The 16972-nt window shown below is 39.9% G+C and overlaps 1 protein-coding gene across 1 annotated transcript in view; it reads left to right on the top strand.

Annotated features, from left to right (window-relative positions):
• LOC124593963 (lipopolysaccharide-induced tumor necrosis factor-alpha factor homolog) overlaps positions 1-16771 on the top strand; it is a 44592-nt gene extending 27821 nt beyond the window's left edge. Inside the window, exon 3 of the mRNA XM_047132314.1 lies at positions 16519-16771. Within this exon, the coding sequence (XP_046988270.1) occupies positions 16519-16618 (100 nt within the window). The 3' untranslated portion in view covers positions 16619-16771. The remainder of the gene's footprint in view (positions 1-16518) is intronic.
• Positions 16772-16972: the final 201 nt, after the last annotated feature.

Below are 16972 nucleotides of genomic sequence, written 5' to 3'. Positions count from 1 at the left end.
TTACACATATACATATTCGTCGTCGTAAAAATAACATCAAAACACCTCAGTCAAATCTCAAAAACGTCGTAGCTTTATGCAATAATTTCAAAACCTAAAGAAAATTCTCTGCTCATTTCAATAGTGTCATCTACCTCAAACGTACTCTAAAAATCATGATCCCATACCAAATACATCATTCAAAGCTCCCATAGTATCACAATGATTCCGAAAAAATATGAACAGTTTACAAAGTACAGACAAAATACAGTTTCATAAGTGTGAAGTTACCCAACTGTGTAATTGCGTAAACATGTGTCACTGATGTAGTAAAAAAAATGTTTATCTCTCAGTTAAATGATCAGATAGCTGTGTAATTCTGTGTTAGAGAAATATGGTACCGATGTGTAAAGTTGTATAAGCAAATACCATATTAGCTAGGGCTCCTTGTGCTTGCCAAAGACATGGTACACAAAGTAGGCATGTACCCCCCTGAGGATAAATGTAATTATATCCTCAAGTGTTACAGATTACAGCAATGGAATGAAATGTATCACGGAAAACTTTCTTTGTAATTCAAAAATCTTGAAAAATAAATGGTTTAAGTACAAAATTGATCACTCAAATGCGTGTCCTGTAGCGCTAAATGTGCGTCTTGCTGTAAGATAATTCTGTGGAAGTGTCGTAGTTATCGTCCTCTGTAAGCAAAGTTCTGCTGAAGTCAATGTACTTACCTCATCATAAACGAAAGTGAAATGCTTTGCGAATAGATATCGTAGTTATTATGTTTATTGGCGTGATGAAGAAAGTACTGTACAGTAATGTATTGTTGTGCCACGAAAAAGGCTGTCTCATTGTTGCTATACCACAGAAGTTACTACTAAAACATGTTTTACTTTCCAGAATAATACAGAAAAACTGTGCAGATATGAAACAGAATCACCGCAAAAGCAACATTGTAAATTGTCACTCATTAGTAGCGTCGTGATAAAATCGTGTAGGTGTCACATAAACTAACCACTGTGTCATCTGGTATCTCTCAGAAAGCACCTTGAATCCATAATGTATTTGCAAGTAAACCAAAATGTTGCATTAAAATCTCATTAGCAGTACTGGTAAATGTTCTAAGTATGTGATCCTTATAGTCATTACATGATAGTGGAACTAACAAGCAAGAATGTACACACACAATAACACTGTGTCGTTTGTTCACAATAACAATGCATTCGTAATTTCTGTTTAAATAAGTTCTCTTGGTTCTTGACTGGATATTTAACTTCAAACATTGTTGCATATTAACAGATTTTAAGTCTGACAAAGCATACTAGTAATGTAAAGTGGCAAAGACTAAGTTAAAAAGCAGATTATCTCTCAATAAGCGGTTTTATATGTGAAGTGTGGTGAAATCCTTTACTCTTCATAGTACTCAGAGTTTGAACTTGAATGCAATTGTCATGTGGTATACGTCGGAAAGGAATGCTAAATCTTTTCTCAAGGTTAGCGTCTGTGTTATTTTTCTCTGAGCCAGCCGGCGCACGTGGGTGCCTGCGGCGCGAGTCATTGTCTGTCTCTTTGTTGGCGCGCGTTGTTATTGGGATTAGGAGACCTAACTTCTACTAATTCGCCTTGGCGAGAGGGCCCAGCTCTGTTAGAATCCTGCCAGTTCTGATGCAATTCAGGTCTGTCGTTATGATTATATCGTCTGTCGTCATGTCGGTAGTTCCTGTAGTTTCTTGTCTGTCGGTCATGTGGTGGAGAATTTCTCCCGGAATCGTAACTGCGCGCTGAACTGTTGGGTCTGAAGTTATTCTGTCTCCCGTAATAATAATTATTTTGGTTCCCATATTGTCTGTTTCTCTGATTGTCTCTGTGATAGTCATTACCGCGGAGAGGCGATCATTCCCTGTAATTATTACTCTGCCAGTGGTTGTCATACAGGTGGTGTCTGTTTTGGTCACCATTTACGATGTAAGAATAGGCTTGTCGTGTCCAGTTACCGTTTCTGTCGTCACGGAATTGTGACAGATGTGACCTGTAATTGTTGTGTTCCTGTTTTCACGTTCCGTGATTGTCAGTGTCAATTTCCAGTTCTTGTAACAGTCCCTGAAAGGCTTCAATGTCGTCTTTGCAACGTCCTGCTAAAATAATATGCTGTAAATGTTCAGGCAATTTGAGTAAGCAAATACGGATGAGTTCTGAGGGGCTGTATGGGTTTGAAAGATACTGATTCTTATGCAACATGTCTTCAAAATATTTGACAAGACTGGAAAATTCAGATTGTTCAAAGTGTTTCGTCATCTTGATGCTATGTTTTACTCGGTCTTGTGTAGCTTGAGACCAATATGCTGAGAGGAAGGCATGGTAAAATTCTCCTTCACTGTGACAGTCGTGAATGACCGATCGCATTCTTACAGCTGGTTCATTCTCTAAGTAGCCACACATAAATTCTAATCTGTGTTCTAACGACCAGTTGGGAGGAAAACAATGAGAGAATTGATGGAGCCACGCTTGTGGATGAATGTCGTTGGCAGAATTCTTAAATGTTTTGAATTTACGTGTAGTAATGAACAGCTTATAGTCAAAGTCATCATGTCGGCGAGTCGCATATCGGTCATTGTTACGTCGTTTCGGCGGTTCCATTTCAAAATTCGGTGCACCTTGCCAATTTCTTTCATAATTTCCGAAATGCGCTGTGTTATTATTTTGTGGCTGTTCCGTATTTCTATGTCCCTCTTCCTGTATTGGGGCGCGAGTGTCCTCTGAAATACGTAATTCTTGTATTAACTGTGTCAGCTGATCTTGTACTTCCCGGATTTCTCTTTGGTGTTGCGTATTAATCTGATTCTGATTTTGTTTGAATTTCCTAATTTGTTTGCACTCTTCTGTGTCATTCAGATTATCATCTACCTTCGTAGATAAATTAGTGACATGATCCGAAAGTTCGGCTACTTTCTCCGATAGTGAACACATTTCCTCAGTGTGTTTTTCTGAACCAAGTTTCAGAGTGTCCATTTGTGTTGAAATCGAATCTACTGTGTCCTTTAAGTTTTCTTCAGTTTTTGCAAGTTGCGTAACCGAATCGGTAGATGCAACTGAGTCAAATTTAGCTTGCAAGGTGTCGTGATTTTCATGAACAATAGTTTGCAGTTCTTTTATGGCTGGTTTGTGATTCTGTAATGCATTTTCATGACGCGAAAAAATAGGTTGGAAATGCTCACAAATTTGTGTTTGTTACGTCATTACAGACTTTTTGACATTTCGATTCGATGTTATGTAACTCAGTAGTTAAATCTTCACGTGTTTGTTCAAGCGTGGTGTCTAACTTTTGAAGATTTTGTTCCATTGTGTCTAACTTTTTAAGATTTTGTTCCACTGTGTCTAACTTTTGAAGATTTTATTCCACTGTGTCTAACTTTTGAAGCTTTTGCTGTGTTTGTCTCTATTTTGTTTCATTGTGTCTAACTGTTGCTGTGTTTGTCTCTGATTTTGTTCCATTGTGTCTAACTTTTGAAGATTTTGTTCCATTGTGTCTAATTTTTGTAGCCTTTGTCCCATTTGTTGCATTAACTGTAATAACAATGCACTGGTGTCTGAAACATGTTCCTCAGTGCTTTTCGGCAGTGAAGTTGCACCGGCAACATTCACATTTTGACAAGCAGAAAATGTTTCTTGACTCATTTGAGAAAACGGTGAGAACCCAAAACCTGAGTCTACAGTATTTGCAATATTGTGTTCTGTCATTCCCGATTCCTGAGACGAGCTGTTGCCGACCGATCGATCGATAACGCTTCCCTGTTCACTACCTGTTTCACTGTCTACACCATTATTTGACGCCCGCTCCATTTCCCTATGCACAGTTACCAAATTACTACTTTGAACATTAGTAAATTCATTACTCGGCGGCGCTGATAAGCTACGCTCGTCGTCACTATTATTTCTCAATTTACTTTGGAGCCTAGTGTTACGTTTTTCACACGCCATTATTGCCACAATATTTCACACGATAACACAGAAAAGCACAATTTGAAGAGCAAAATAAGATAACACATAAACATAGAAATGGAAATAATGTCTACTTAAATACTTGGTGCAAATCTACATGCATGCCACAACTGTTTTACTGTACAACAATGAAAGACTGCAACTACAAAGGAGAGTTTCTCTACAATTACGCACTAGCAATAAACAAAATCTACACTAATTACACAAACTACAAGGAAAAAATCAGAAGATTCCAGTGAGGTATCCTCGGCTAAGGGTCGACATATGAAACGTCCCCTTTGAACAATTGCACAGCTCTACAAAATAATTTTTTTTTTCTTTGCCAGGGAAGTTTGAACGAAAATGGGATATTGTTATGATACTCATTCCGAGTATATTTGTACTTTTTCCAAATTGGCTCTGGTTTTTGAGATATAGGTTATTTGTGGAAATGAGAGTTTCATGTGGATAATATCGACTGCAGGGTCCATATATGGTGTAATGTATTTGCTACCTGTTTTTTAATTAGTGATATTGTACTATCTTTATTAAACAATTGTGCTCAGGGAGCGCATCTGTGTGGTTGAGGATTACATCATGCAAACATCACACTGTCAGCATGTGTTCAGTCCTGTTGTGCAGTGCGTGTGTTGAAGATATTGAGGGTTGTGCAGATTTGAATTCGGCGGTACTCGACATTCATTTGTTGGCCGAGGTAATCCCCGCAGCAGCCGATAGGTAGCGTTCAGTGTAAACAAGAAAAATGGCGATGGTCGAAAGTCACACACATGTGCAGTGCAGCTTCAAGGAGATAGAACCTTTTCATCGTGACGTAGCAAATAACAGGTGAGTATTCATTTCACACAAAACAGTTAATGATGTTTGTTGGATGTGATTGACATGCAAATACAAGAAAGTTCTGCATAATATGTAGTATTTGTGCAATTTTGTTTTAGGAAAACATGAGTTCTTCGCGCCGTCTTTGCGTGAACCATCCAGATGAGTTCTGCTACATTTGTGGTGAATACGTTCTTCAAAAGAACAGGAAGAATATCACTCCTTTTGTGAAGGAAGCGTATCTGGCATATTTCGGAATTAAACTTGGAGATCAAGACAAGGCGTGGGCACCCCATAAAGTTTGTAAATGTTGTGTGGAGTGCTTATGGCAGTGGACAAAACGAAAAAGGAAAAGCTTAAACTTCGGAGTGCCTATGGTATGGCGAGAGCAGAAGAACCATTTAGATGATTGCTATTTTCGCATTGTTAATGTGAAAGGTTTTAATAGGTTCAAAAAACGAAAGTGGGAATATCCCGATTTGGAGTCAGCAAGAAGACCGGTGGTGCACAGCAACGATGTTCCTGTACCAACCTTCACAACATTACCCACGCTAACATCATCAGATGACGATGTGCACGGCGAGGAATGTACAAGTAGTGGTTCGGAATATGAAGGACGTGAGACACAACCCCAGCAGTTCGACCAGAAGGAGCTCAGTGACTTGATACGAGAACTCAATCTTTCAAAGCAAGCATCAGAACTCTTAGCATCCAGGCTTAAGCAAAAGAACTGTCTTCATCCAAGTGTTAAAATAACAGCTTACCGGACAAGAGAAGAAAACCTTCTTCCATACTTCAATCAAGAAGAGGTTATAGTGTATTGCAGCAATATACCTGGACTTTTACTTGAATTGGGGCTGCCGGAATATACACCAGAGGACTGGCGTCTCTTCATAGACAGTTCCACTAGAAGTTTAAAATGTGTTCTCCTACACAATGGCAATCGTTACGCATCTATTCCAATTGCCACTCAACAAAACTTTGTGAAGCATATGCTAACATCAAGATGGTTCTGCAGAAAATTCAGTATATGCAGCACCAGTGGTTGATTTGTGTTGATTTGAAAATGGTGAACTTCTTGCTTGGACAACAAAGTAGATACACCTAGCACCCATGTTTTATCTGCATGTGGGATGGTAGGGCAAAGCACGAACATTGGAAGCAGAAAACATGGCCTCCAAGGGAACATATGGCTGTTGGTGAAGCAAACATCATTAATGAACCTCTGGTTAGTAGGGACAAGATTGTTCTTCCACCATTACATATTAAGTTAGGACTAATGAAGCAATTCACCAAACCTTTAGACAGAAATGGTAATTGCTTCACATACATCTGCAATACGTTCCCTGGACTCAGTAGTGAAAAACTTAAGGCAGGAATATTTGATGGTCCTCAAATTCGCAGGCTCATCAACGATACCAATTTTACAAGTGTCATGACTTTCACTGAAGCATCGGCCTGGAACAGTTTTGTCGCTGTTGTAAAATGTTTTTTGGGCAATCATAAAGCTCCCAATTACGAGGAACTGGTCAAAAACATGCTCACTAACTTTCAAAACTTAGGAGCTAACATGAGCATAAAATTGCACTTCCTTCACAGCCACTTGGATCGATTTCCTCGTAATCTAGGTGATTTCAGTGAGGAACAAGGAGAGCGGTTCCATCAAGATACGAAAGGAATAGAGGAAAGATATAAATGAAGATGGGACAGGCATATGATGGCAGATTATTGCTGGAATCTGCAACGTGACTGTTCTGAAGAGACCTATAAAAGGAAAGCGTGCAGGAAGCGGTTCGTCATGGACGGAAAATGATATACTTATAGAGAAACTTTTCAATTATGTTTTATACGTGGACAAATGCCTATCAGGTTTTCATAGAAGCTATTTATAAAGATTATTTTCTTTTTTCATTGTAGTTTGTAGCGCTCGAGTTCAGTATTAGCAATTTTTTCTAATTTTTTGAATAAATCATGCATTATCTCAAAAACTAGAGCCAAACTGCATAAATGGTTGCTATATTCGTCCTCAGCACCACTAACCCATCCTAAAGCCACTCAAATATCCTTGGCAAGAAAATGAGTGTTGACCAGTGTTATACAAGACTGTGCTTTAACCCTGACACTCAATATTTTTAGCGCAACGCAATCTGACTTTCAAAAATCCCTACAAAAAATGGCCCTGACTAACATTAACCTATACCTTTCACAAATCACTTACCTCACAAAAATCTTCGTTACTGGAACTACTGCAATACAGCGAGCGCCACTACTGCCAGCTAAATAAAAGATTCAAACTACGGAAGGCACTAACAACTGATAGGCATAGTTAGCAAATGAAAGATTTTAATAGAGAACAAACAATGTATTTACCTTAATAGTCATAATATATATAGCAGTTCATGACAAATTACAAAACTCCGCCATCTCTCTCCCCACATCCACCACTGCTGGCGGCTCACCTCCAACTGCGCAACGCTACGCGCTGTTCACATCCAGCTGCCTAACACTACAATGGCGAGTATTACAACAATGCAAAGCAGCTACAGACTGCTACGTAACGTTGCCAATAAGAAAACATAAACAGCCTACTTACACTTGGAAGTGTTCGAAGGTAGTGGACAAAGTACCGTCGCGGTATTTCGCCGCTTTCGCTCGTTTAGCACACATACTGTAAGCTGACTCAATACGCATTCATCACAGACACCTCTGTAAGTTAAGAGAGCCGAAATGGTGTCAATTAAAAGATTTGCGCCAAGGCGTGAGCTTTACGCAGGGTAATAAGGATTCATTGTTGTATACACTACTTCTAATATGCCATTTGTCGATTACTTACTGCTATCTAATGCAGATTTGTACCCTGTATGAGAATTCCAGCCGACCTCTCTGACCGTGTGGTTCTAGGCGCTTCAGTCCGGAACCGCGCAACTGCTACGGTCGTAGGTTCGAATCCTGCCTCGGGCATGGATGTGTGTGATGTCCTTAGGTTAGTTAGGTTTAAGTAGTTCTAAGTTCTAGGAGACTGATGACCTCAGATGCTAAGTCCCATAGTGCTCAGAGCCATTTGAACCATTTGAGAATTCCAGTAACAGCAAATGTTCATCACTGTCATACTCAGACAGAACTGAATTAAAGGCAATGTTTTTGAATAAAACTGAGATTCTTCGCGACTGAGAGTCTTCACATTAAGTAAAAAAATCCGACTTTGGTTAGTACAAAAATAACGATTTAAGGAAAGTTTTTAGACAAAATATACCTGCACGCACCTCGGACCAGACGCTTATGAAATATATCTGTTTTCATTAACTATTTTTCGGACCTTTTCAGCCATATTTTCAGATGAGGCATGCCGACGTTTTCATATTCAAAATTATGGCATCCTTTTGGGCACTGGAGGTTTTAACTCTACGACTGAAAGACAATGACACTGGGACTCAAGAGTAGGATTTTAAAACCATTACCGTCCCCACTGCCACAGAAAGTAAATGAACTAACCTTTCGATGCAGATTTCCAAATTACAAGAGTAGATTACTGAAGAAACGGTCGGTCGCAAGCATGATGCTATAATTTTGAATTAGTAAAGTTTTGGATGTGTCATCTGCAGATGTCCTAAAAAGGCGCGAAAATTAGTTTATGAAAATAATGATTATTTCGTTTGTTCCCTGTAGACGTATTTCATTTGATGTACAGTCATGGTGATCTACAGGATCCATATCCGATGAGCGTAATTTCAAGTCTTTATAGATGAGACACGAAGAGATGAAGCTCAAACGCCAAAATGATCAAAAGGCTAGTGGCGAGAGAACTCTTCTAGATCTGTTCGGCGTATATAAGTAGTGTGTTTCTGTGGATTAAAGCGTATCGCTGAAGAAGCAGATGAGATATGGTGAAATCCAACTCTGGCCCATAGCCTAATCGCCTTGCACTGCATCAAGCCAGTTCCGAAATTACCGTCCCAGTCGACGGATATATTACCACCAAGTGTTGTCCAACGCCCTAGTACCATAACGCGGATCGGATGGGTTCGGAAAACATGCCAGCGCATCGGTGGGCATTCTGGTGATCAAGAACTGTTCGCCGCAACTTCTCATCTACTCATCGGCCAACAGACTGCTATGAAAACTTCACCCTCAGTATGCTCGCCGTCAATCTCCTCTAGGTCATACTCAAACACTCGTTACTGGACACATAATACATAAAACTTTATATTCTTCTTCCGCGAAAGTTATTGCTCTCACTTTATTTTAAGAGATATGAACGATTTGTTATGTAACTCTTGACATCAACGCTGAAGAATCATGTACTTGAGGGTACGTACTGATGTATCCTCCACTGGAATTTCTGCCTGTTTCTGCCAGAAGTACTATGCATTTAGTAACCAACACCTTCGTCCTTTGGTGCTTGGTAGGAATGCTCACATCTAAATACAATTTCACTAAACCATCCTACTCTGCAGTCTTCCCACACTTCTCTTCACGCTTTTTACATTTCTCAATTGCATCGAGTACATCTTCTGTTCTTAGTATGTGGGAAATCATCTCTTATTCCTCAAGCCATCTGCCCCTTCATGGGACATGAGTTACCCAGAGGGAAGGAGAAGTTTGACACACCTCTCTTGGTCTGGAAACTCCTCTGTTTACTTCTAGGCTCTGTGGCCGCCTTACCCCCTCGTACTTCAACCATTGCCAAGCAAGATTCTGACTGGGTCACTGAATTAAAGGTCATACTTCTCAAACGTATTCTGTTACCTCTATTTTCCGTCCTATGTGGTGCAATCAGCTGTTGTTAAGCCAGCCATATACCGCCTTGATTAAAAATACACTCCTGGAAATTGAAATAAGAACACCGTGAATTCATTAGATTTCAAATTTAATGTGGAATAAATAGCAGTACCATGAAATTTCTTTAGAAGTTCTTCTAGTGTCTGTAGGCGATCTGTTTCATTAATAATAATGTCGTTGATGTGACGCGAATCAAGTACGAGACGAAGTGAACCATCGTTTTTCTTAACAATATGGAATGGGTTTATGTACGGACTAACTGCCGGTTCAATAATTCCTTGGTCAAGCATAGCTTGCAATTCTTTCTTAACTTGTTCTCTGTGAATATACGGAATGGGATAATGTTTGGCTTTAAATATGTCGTGCTGTTTAACTTGAAATTCATACATAAAACCGGACATAGTACCAGGGACGTTGTCAAAAACTGGAGCTTGCTGTAAAAGAATTTTGCGTAGTTGCGTGCGTTCGTCGTCTGTATTTGCACTGCTCTGTTTAACTTTATCAGAAATCATTTGCATAACGTCATAATCGGCTTCGTCTGGAGTATTATAGTTGTGTACGTACATATCTGTGAACAATGTGGAATGACAGTCTAGGTTACGTGATGCGGAAATGACCTCTGTACGATTAATTGTTTGTTCTTCTGCAGATAAAGAGTGCTGAAATTCTAAAGCCAGTTGTACATTTTCATCCTTTAACATTAAATAGGAGTTTTTAAAGTCAATAATTGCGTCGTGTTGTACCAGAAAATTCGTACCTAAAATAACGTCTGTTGTCAATAAGGGAACAATCCAAAAATTTGAGTGAAATGTATGACCTGCAATACAAAATGATAAATGTGTCTGTAATTTTACATCTACTCCTTTACCAGATACTGCTCCTTTTACTTTAGGTTTGCCTAATGGTAACGTAGGATAGGTATTCTCTTTGTTACATTCGTTGAAAGTTTCCTCATTTATAACTGACATAGGTGATCCAGAATCGATTACTGCTGAAAATTTGGATGAGCCAATCTGTACCTCAATGACAGGGTGGGAAATGGTTTTTTGAATAACTGGTATTTCCTGCAAAAGAGTGTCTCGGATGTCGTCAAAAGTAATAACATTTTCGTGAACAAGATTCTGCGTGTCAAAAGTATTGCTTGCGTTGCTGGAAGATGCAACCTGTACTGTATCTAGTCAAATTCTATCTGACGTGGTATTATTTGCGGGAGGATGCTGTGGCATTTCGATTATTTGAACTGTTCTGTTACTTCGACCTGACGTATTACGTTCGGGATGATATCTACTGTCTGGTTCATTCATGATAATCTGTTGTTGCGGATGATTTTGCTGCTGGTAAGACCGACTGTTATTAAACGTACGCTGAAAATTGTGCTCATTACTTTTACGTCTGTCATGATAGTCATTTCTATATGGTGCATTGCGATACGAGTTGAAATGGTGTGATTTCTGCACGTAATGATTTCCTTGTTGCTGTGCGTTACTATTTGGCGGACCCGACGCTATGCGTGTAGGCGGCGAAACATTAAAGCTTGGTTGACCTTGCAGACTGCATTGTTGGTTTGGTATGCTAACTGGTTGGTTTTGTTGCTGTTATTGGGAAAAACCTCTATTGTTACCAAAATGTGGTTCCTGTTGATAATTTTGACGATACTGATAATTAAAATTTTGTCTGTTATTAGAGTTTTGGTGGTTGTCGTTCCTGAAGCATCTATTACCTTTGCTATTGAAATAGCGTGGCTGATCGTAATTGCTGTATGCTTGTTGACCTTGGTTATTATATGAAAAATTTTTGTTTATGAAGGAATAATCTGATTGCTGAACTTCCAAAAGCTGTAACAGATCTCTGAATGCCGAAATATTTTCTTTCTGCTGACCTGTTAAAAGTGATACTCTTAACGATCGTGGTAATTTAGAAATACATAATTGAGTAAGTGCAGATTCACTGTATGGTTCACTTAAGTACTGGTTTTGTTGGACCATGTGTCCAAAAAATTGCGTGACAGTGGAAAAATTTGAGTTCTCATAATTCGGTAAACAAATTAGTTGATCCTTGATTCCGTGCTGTGTCGTCTTCGACCAATACGCTGACAGAAAAGCATTCTGGAATTCTTCTACCGAGTAGCATTGTCTCGCGATCGGTCTCATACGAGTTGCCGGTTCGCCTTCCAAAAAACTGCAAATAAATTCAAGTTTGTGTGTTACAGGCCAAGTCGGTGGAAAAGCAAAGCTAAATTGTTGTATCCAATCCAAGGGGTGAATCTGTGTTCTGTCATTTTTAAATGCCTTAAATTTTCTCACGGATAGAAAGTGCTTGTAATCAAAATTTTCGTCTCTGAATGTCTGAACAGGTTCATGATTGTATCCTAGTCTGTTTGTCTGTGACTGCGGAATCTAACTCACGTACTCTCTGTAAATTACCTGCATTATACATGCTGTGTGAGTGTGATAAATGTTTGGAATGTGGCATATGCTGTGCTGTGTTAGAGGCTGAAACATTTTTCATCTCTGTCACTTCTTGCTGTAAAGTTGACAATTTTCTACGTTATGTATTACTGGAGGAACCTATCTCACTGATTGTCTGCTGTAAATTTTGGAATTCGGGTGTTTGATTAAACGAAATTGGTGAAGTATCGTCTGATTTGGTGTCATTATTACTTTCGATAACATCAATACGACTGGCCAATTCATCATATTTTTCAGTCAGTACTTTTACCTGATCATCGTTTTTATTATTACAAGCGTTAATTTGTTTTTGTATTTTACGTGTGGTTTCGTTCAATTTTTTAACGTCTGCTTTGATGGCATCGGGATCCTGTATTAGTTCTAATTGTTCAAGTCTGTCGGTCACTGGCTGAAAGTCTACTGTGTGTGTGTCTGTTTTTGTTTTAAGATCAGAGATTTCATCATGTAATTCGGTGTTCAACTGATTGATAGTATTAATTTCGTCTGATACTGTAGCAATATTGTTGTCTACGTATGTTTTTGCTTTCGTAAACAATTTACGCTTATCTTCCTGTCTCTGTGCAGTAATTGTTTCCATGACTTGTCGCTTTACTTTATTCTGTTCCTGTATAAATTTACGGTAACGCGTTTCACTGTTTTGTGGGTGGTGATTAAAACGTTAGTCAATTTCGCTGTTCTGTTGGTCAAATTTCGCGTCTACTTTCGCATCCAGTGTACGTGAAAGTTCTGCCGACATTAATTTAAACTCGTCGCGTAACTGTGTTGCGTTTTCAGAGCATTGTTTAGCGACTGCACTAATTGCAACTCTAAGTAATTTAGCTGTGGCTGCATGTGTATTACTTAATTCTTGAACCACAGATCTAATTTCTTCACTACTACTCCTAGCACAAGCCTTAATTTCCTCACGTAATTGTTCTTTAGTATCATGACATTGCGCGGCAACGACTGTAATCTGTTCACTAAGTTGTTTGTTCTGTTCATTTAGGTTGTTGTGTTTTTCATTCAACTGTTTGAAATTTTCATTAAGGTTGTCTTGTTTTTCACTAAGTTGTTTGAAATTGTTCTCTTGTTCTTTCTTCGATTGCTTGAAACTTTCATTAAGTTGTTTGAAGTTGTCGTCTTGTTCTTTCTTCGACTGTAGCAATACTGCCATAATTTGATCCAAGCCAAAATTAGCGACTCTATTTTCTATGCTGTGTAATGGTGTATGTGCATTTGTCGCGTTTTGTATAACCATTTGGTCATTCTCTGATTCTTGGACAGGTTCGCCAATTGAATGTGCATTGTTAGTCACTACCTCAGAATCAAATAAATCTGACGTATTTTGACTACATTGTTCATCTTCGTGAGAAAAATTTATCTGTTCACAATTCAAGTTTTGCAAACCGGGTGTGTCAAACTGGGCAGCGTTCATTGTATCGGAACGTGCCGCGTCATCATTTGTCGCATTTACTGTGGACATAACAGAATGTGTTTGTTCACCATTAGGATCAAAATCATTACTAGTGATCGGCATGCACCGATTATCTGTAATTAGGCAATTATCACTATTAGACTGAGTGTCGCTAGTATTATCTGTCAAACTATTTGAGTCGACTATTTCACTCATTGCACATCGCGATGTACTGTTAACAGTTTTTCGCGGCATTCTTCACAAATCAAAATTAAGCACAAAATGAAACAAAGTCAAAGCAAAAATGGAACAAACACAATTACAACAATGAGCAATAAATTGCCGATGATCTGTGAAAGAAAGAGCGACAAATTAGTAAATGCGTTGCGACAGATGTAAACTACATTTAAGTAAATAAGAGCAGATATATGACTACTTCTCAGAGATTCACAAAGAATACGATCGTGGCCGGTTGTCGCCAAGTGTAACCTCCCCACAAAAAATTGAAATACACTCCTGGAAATTGAAATAAGAACACCGTGAATTCATTGTCCCAGGAAGGGGAAACTTTATTGACACATTCCTGGGGTCAGATACATCACATGATCACACTGACAGAACCACAGGCACATAGACACAGGCAACAGAGCATGCACAATGTCGGCACTAGTACAGTGTATATCCACGTTTCGCAGCAATGCAGGCTGCTATTCTCCCATGGAGACGATCGTAGAGATGCTGGATGTAGTCCTGTGGAACGGCTTGCCATGCCATTTCCACCTGGCGCCTCAGTTGGACCAGCGTTCGTGCTGGACGTGCAGACCGCGTGAGACGACGCTTCATCCAGTCCCAAACATGCTCAATGGGGGACAGATCCGGAGATCTTGCTGGCCAGGGTAGTTGACTTACACCTTCTAGAGCACGTTGGGTGGCACGGGATACATGCGGACGTGCATTGTCCTGTTGGAACAGCAAGTTCCCTTGCCGGTCTAGGAATGGTAGAACGATGGGTTCGATGACGGTTTGGATGTACCGTGCACTATTCAGTGTCCCCTCGACGATCACCATTGGTGTACGGCCAGTGTAGGAGATCGCTCCCCACACCATGATGCCGGGTGTTGGCCCTGTGTGCCTCGGTCGTATGCAGTCCTGATTGTGGCGTTCACCTGCACGGCGCCAAACACGCATACGACCATCATTGGCACCAAGGCAGAAGCGACTCTCATCGCTGAAGACGACACGTCTCCATTCGTCCCTCCATTCACGCCTGTCGCGACACCACTGGAGGCGGGCTGCACGATGTTGGGGCGTGAGCGGAAGACGGCCTAACGGTGTGCGGGACCGTAGCCCAGCTTCATGGAGACGGTTGCGAATGGTCCTCGCCGATACCCCAGGAGCAACAGTGTCCCTAATTTGCTGGGAAGTGGCGGTGCGGTCCCCTACGGCACTGCGTAGGATCCTACGGTCTTGGCGTGCATCCGTGCGTCGCTGCGGTCCGGTCCCAGGTCGACGGGCACGTGCACCTTCCGCCGACCACTGGCGACAACATCGATGTACTGTGGAGACCTCACGCCCCACGTGTTGAGCAATTCGGCGGTACGTCCACCCGGCCTCCCGCATGCCCACTATACGCCCTCGCTCAAAGTCCGTCAACTGCACATACGGTTCACGTCCACGCTGTCGCGGCATGCTACCAGTGTTAAAGACTGCGATGGAGCTCCGTATACCACGGCAAACTGGCTGACACTGACGGCGGCGGTGCACAAATGCTGCGCAGCTAGCGCCATTCGACGGCCAACACCGCGGTTCCTGGTGTGTCCGCTGTGCCGTGCGTGTGATCATTGCTTGTACAGCCCTCTCGCAGTGTCCGGAGCAAGTATGGTGGGTCTGACACACCGGTGTCAATGTGTTCTTTTTTCCATTTCCAGGAGTGTAGATACTCCTCAATGCAACTTGTGACGAATCTACAACCATTTATTTCAACTGTAAGAGATGTTGCTGACCTATTTGTCACCTGCAAAGTACTGCAAGTTTCTGCTTAACCAATTAACGTGTTTTTCAGCTAATTACCTTTTATAATTATTGTTCTTAATTGTCTGAATCGTTTTATTATCAACTTGAGTGTGTGCGATATTATGAGAGCACGCAGATATTCCTTTACGAACTTTGTTTGGCCAACTACCATTCAGTATTAAACTTACAAGGACTTTTTGTAACGGTTTTGACTGAGACAGCAGCTTCTGAATTTTATTGGTGTGGTTTTTTTGTACACTTTCACTTTTAAAATCATTCCTTTGTGTGTTTTTTACATTATTGCCTGATAGCATTTGGATTGAATTTAGTGTTTCAGCTGTTGTTATCTTTACTTAGTGCACTTCCATAAAGGGGAATACAGTGATACACCGTGCTGTCTGTAGTCATCTCGCGGCTTGTGGCAATTGTGTCAACTGTTATGGAACCTGACCTGTAAAATATCATCGCCAAGTTCTGAAGAAACTTAACTTTGTTACTAACTTTCGTTTCAGAATAATACGCTGTCTCTGATATTTGAAATTGTCCATCTAACTGCACGATATATATTTGCCGTAACACACTGCAAATGTGCCAATCTTGACCTGTTTTGTTACTTTTTGGATGTTGTGTTTTAAATTTAATTTTTATTTGATTCTACATCACCAAAAGATTAAAAATCATTGTACTGGACTGTCAGTTCACTTTTTGATCTTGCTAATCTTTAATTGGCATGGTTTACGCTGGGCTGAATTTATCAACCATGTTATATGGCCTTTTACAGACATTATCTGTAACATATTTTGATAGTCATAATTCTTAAGCTTAATGTATTATCTCTGAAGTAATTATATACTGTGATAAAATTAGTAGTAGTGCTTTGACAAAAGTCTAAATTACATTCTTCTGTTAGTAACATAAAGGAGGGAAGTAACATAGAGAAAAATAAATTAATCAGACTAGAAAAATGGATTGAGCGTAATGCACTAAAATTTATAGTATTTAGAATGATCCTAGAGTTCATCAAGTACAAAAAATACATAATAATTTTGAGTGTGTTGACTGTTTCAGGTGTTGGCTTTGCTGTTGCATTCCATACTGTGTAGACAGCTGCCAAGCGAAGAATCACTATTGTCCAGACTGCAAGACATTCCTCGGAACATATGATTAGTAGCCAGAGCGTTAGCTCGGGTGAGCAGTGCATTAGTAATGTATCTTTTGCAAATATGTGACTGGAAACTATCAAGGGAATGTATGACTGAGTTACTATATTATTACCGTACATTTCAGTGGTTGGATGCTGCTGGTTTTCAGTAGGAAAATATTCAACAAATCATTTTAAAACGACTTTTTTGTCCAAGTAAGGCATTAGCGTTACATGATGTTATCAACCTTTTTTAATATCTGTGTCTTGAGTAATTACGTTATTTATTGTTAATTATGTATGATTTTATATTGTACTGAAGAGTTTTATTAAGTGTAAAGCATTACCTACAACATTATGCTCTATAAGCTGACATTTAGA

Source organism: Schistocerca americana, chromosome 1, assembly GCF_021461395.2.
Source record: "Schistocerca americana isolate TAMUIC-IGC-003095 chromosome 1, iqSchAmer2.1, whole genome shotgun sequence".
Lineage (NCBI taxonomy): Eukaryota > Metazoa > Arthropoda > Insecta > Orthoptera > Acrididae > Schistocerca > Schistocerca americana.
Note: the sequence above shows the minus strand (reverse complement) of the source record. Positions and strands in the feature narration are given on the sequence as shown.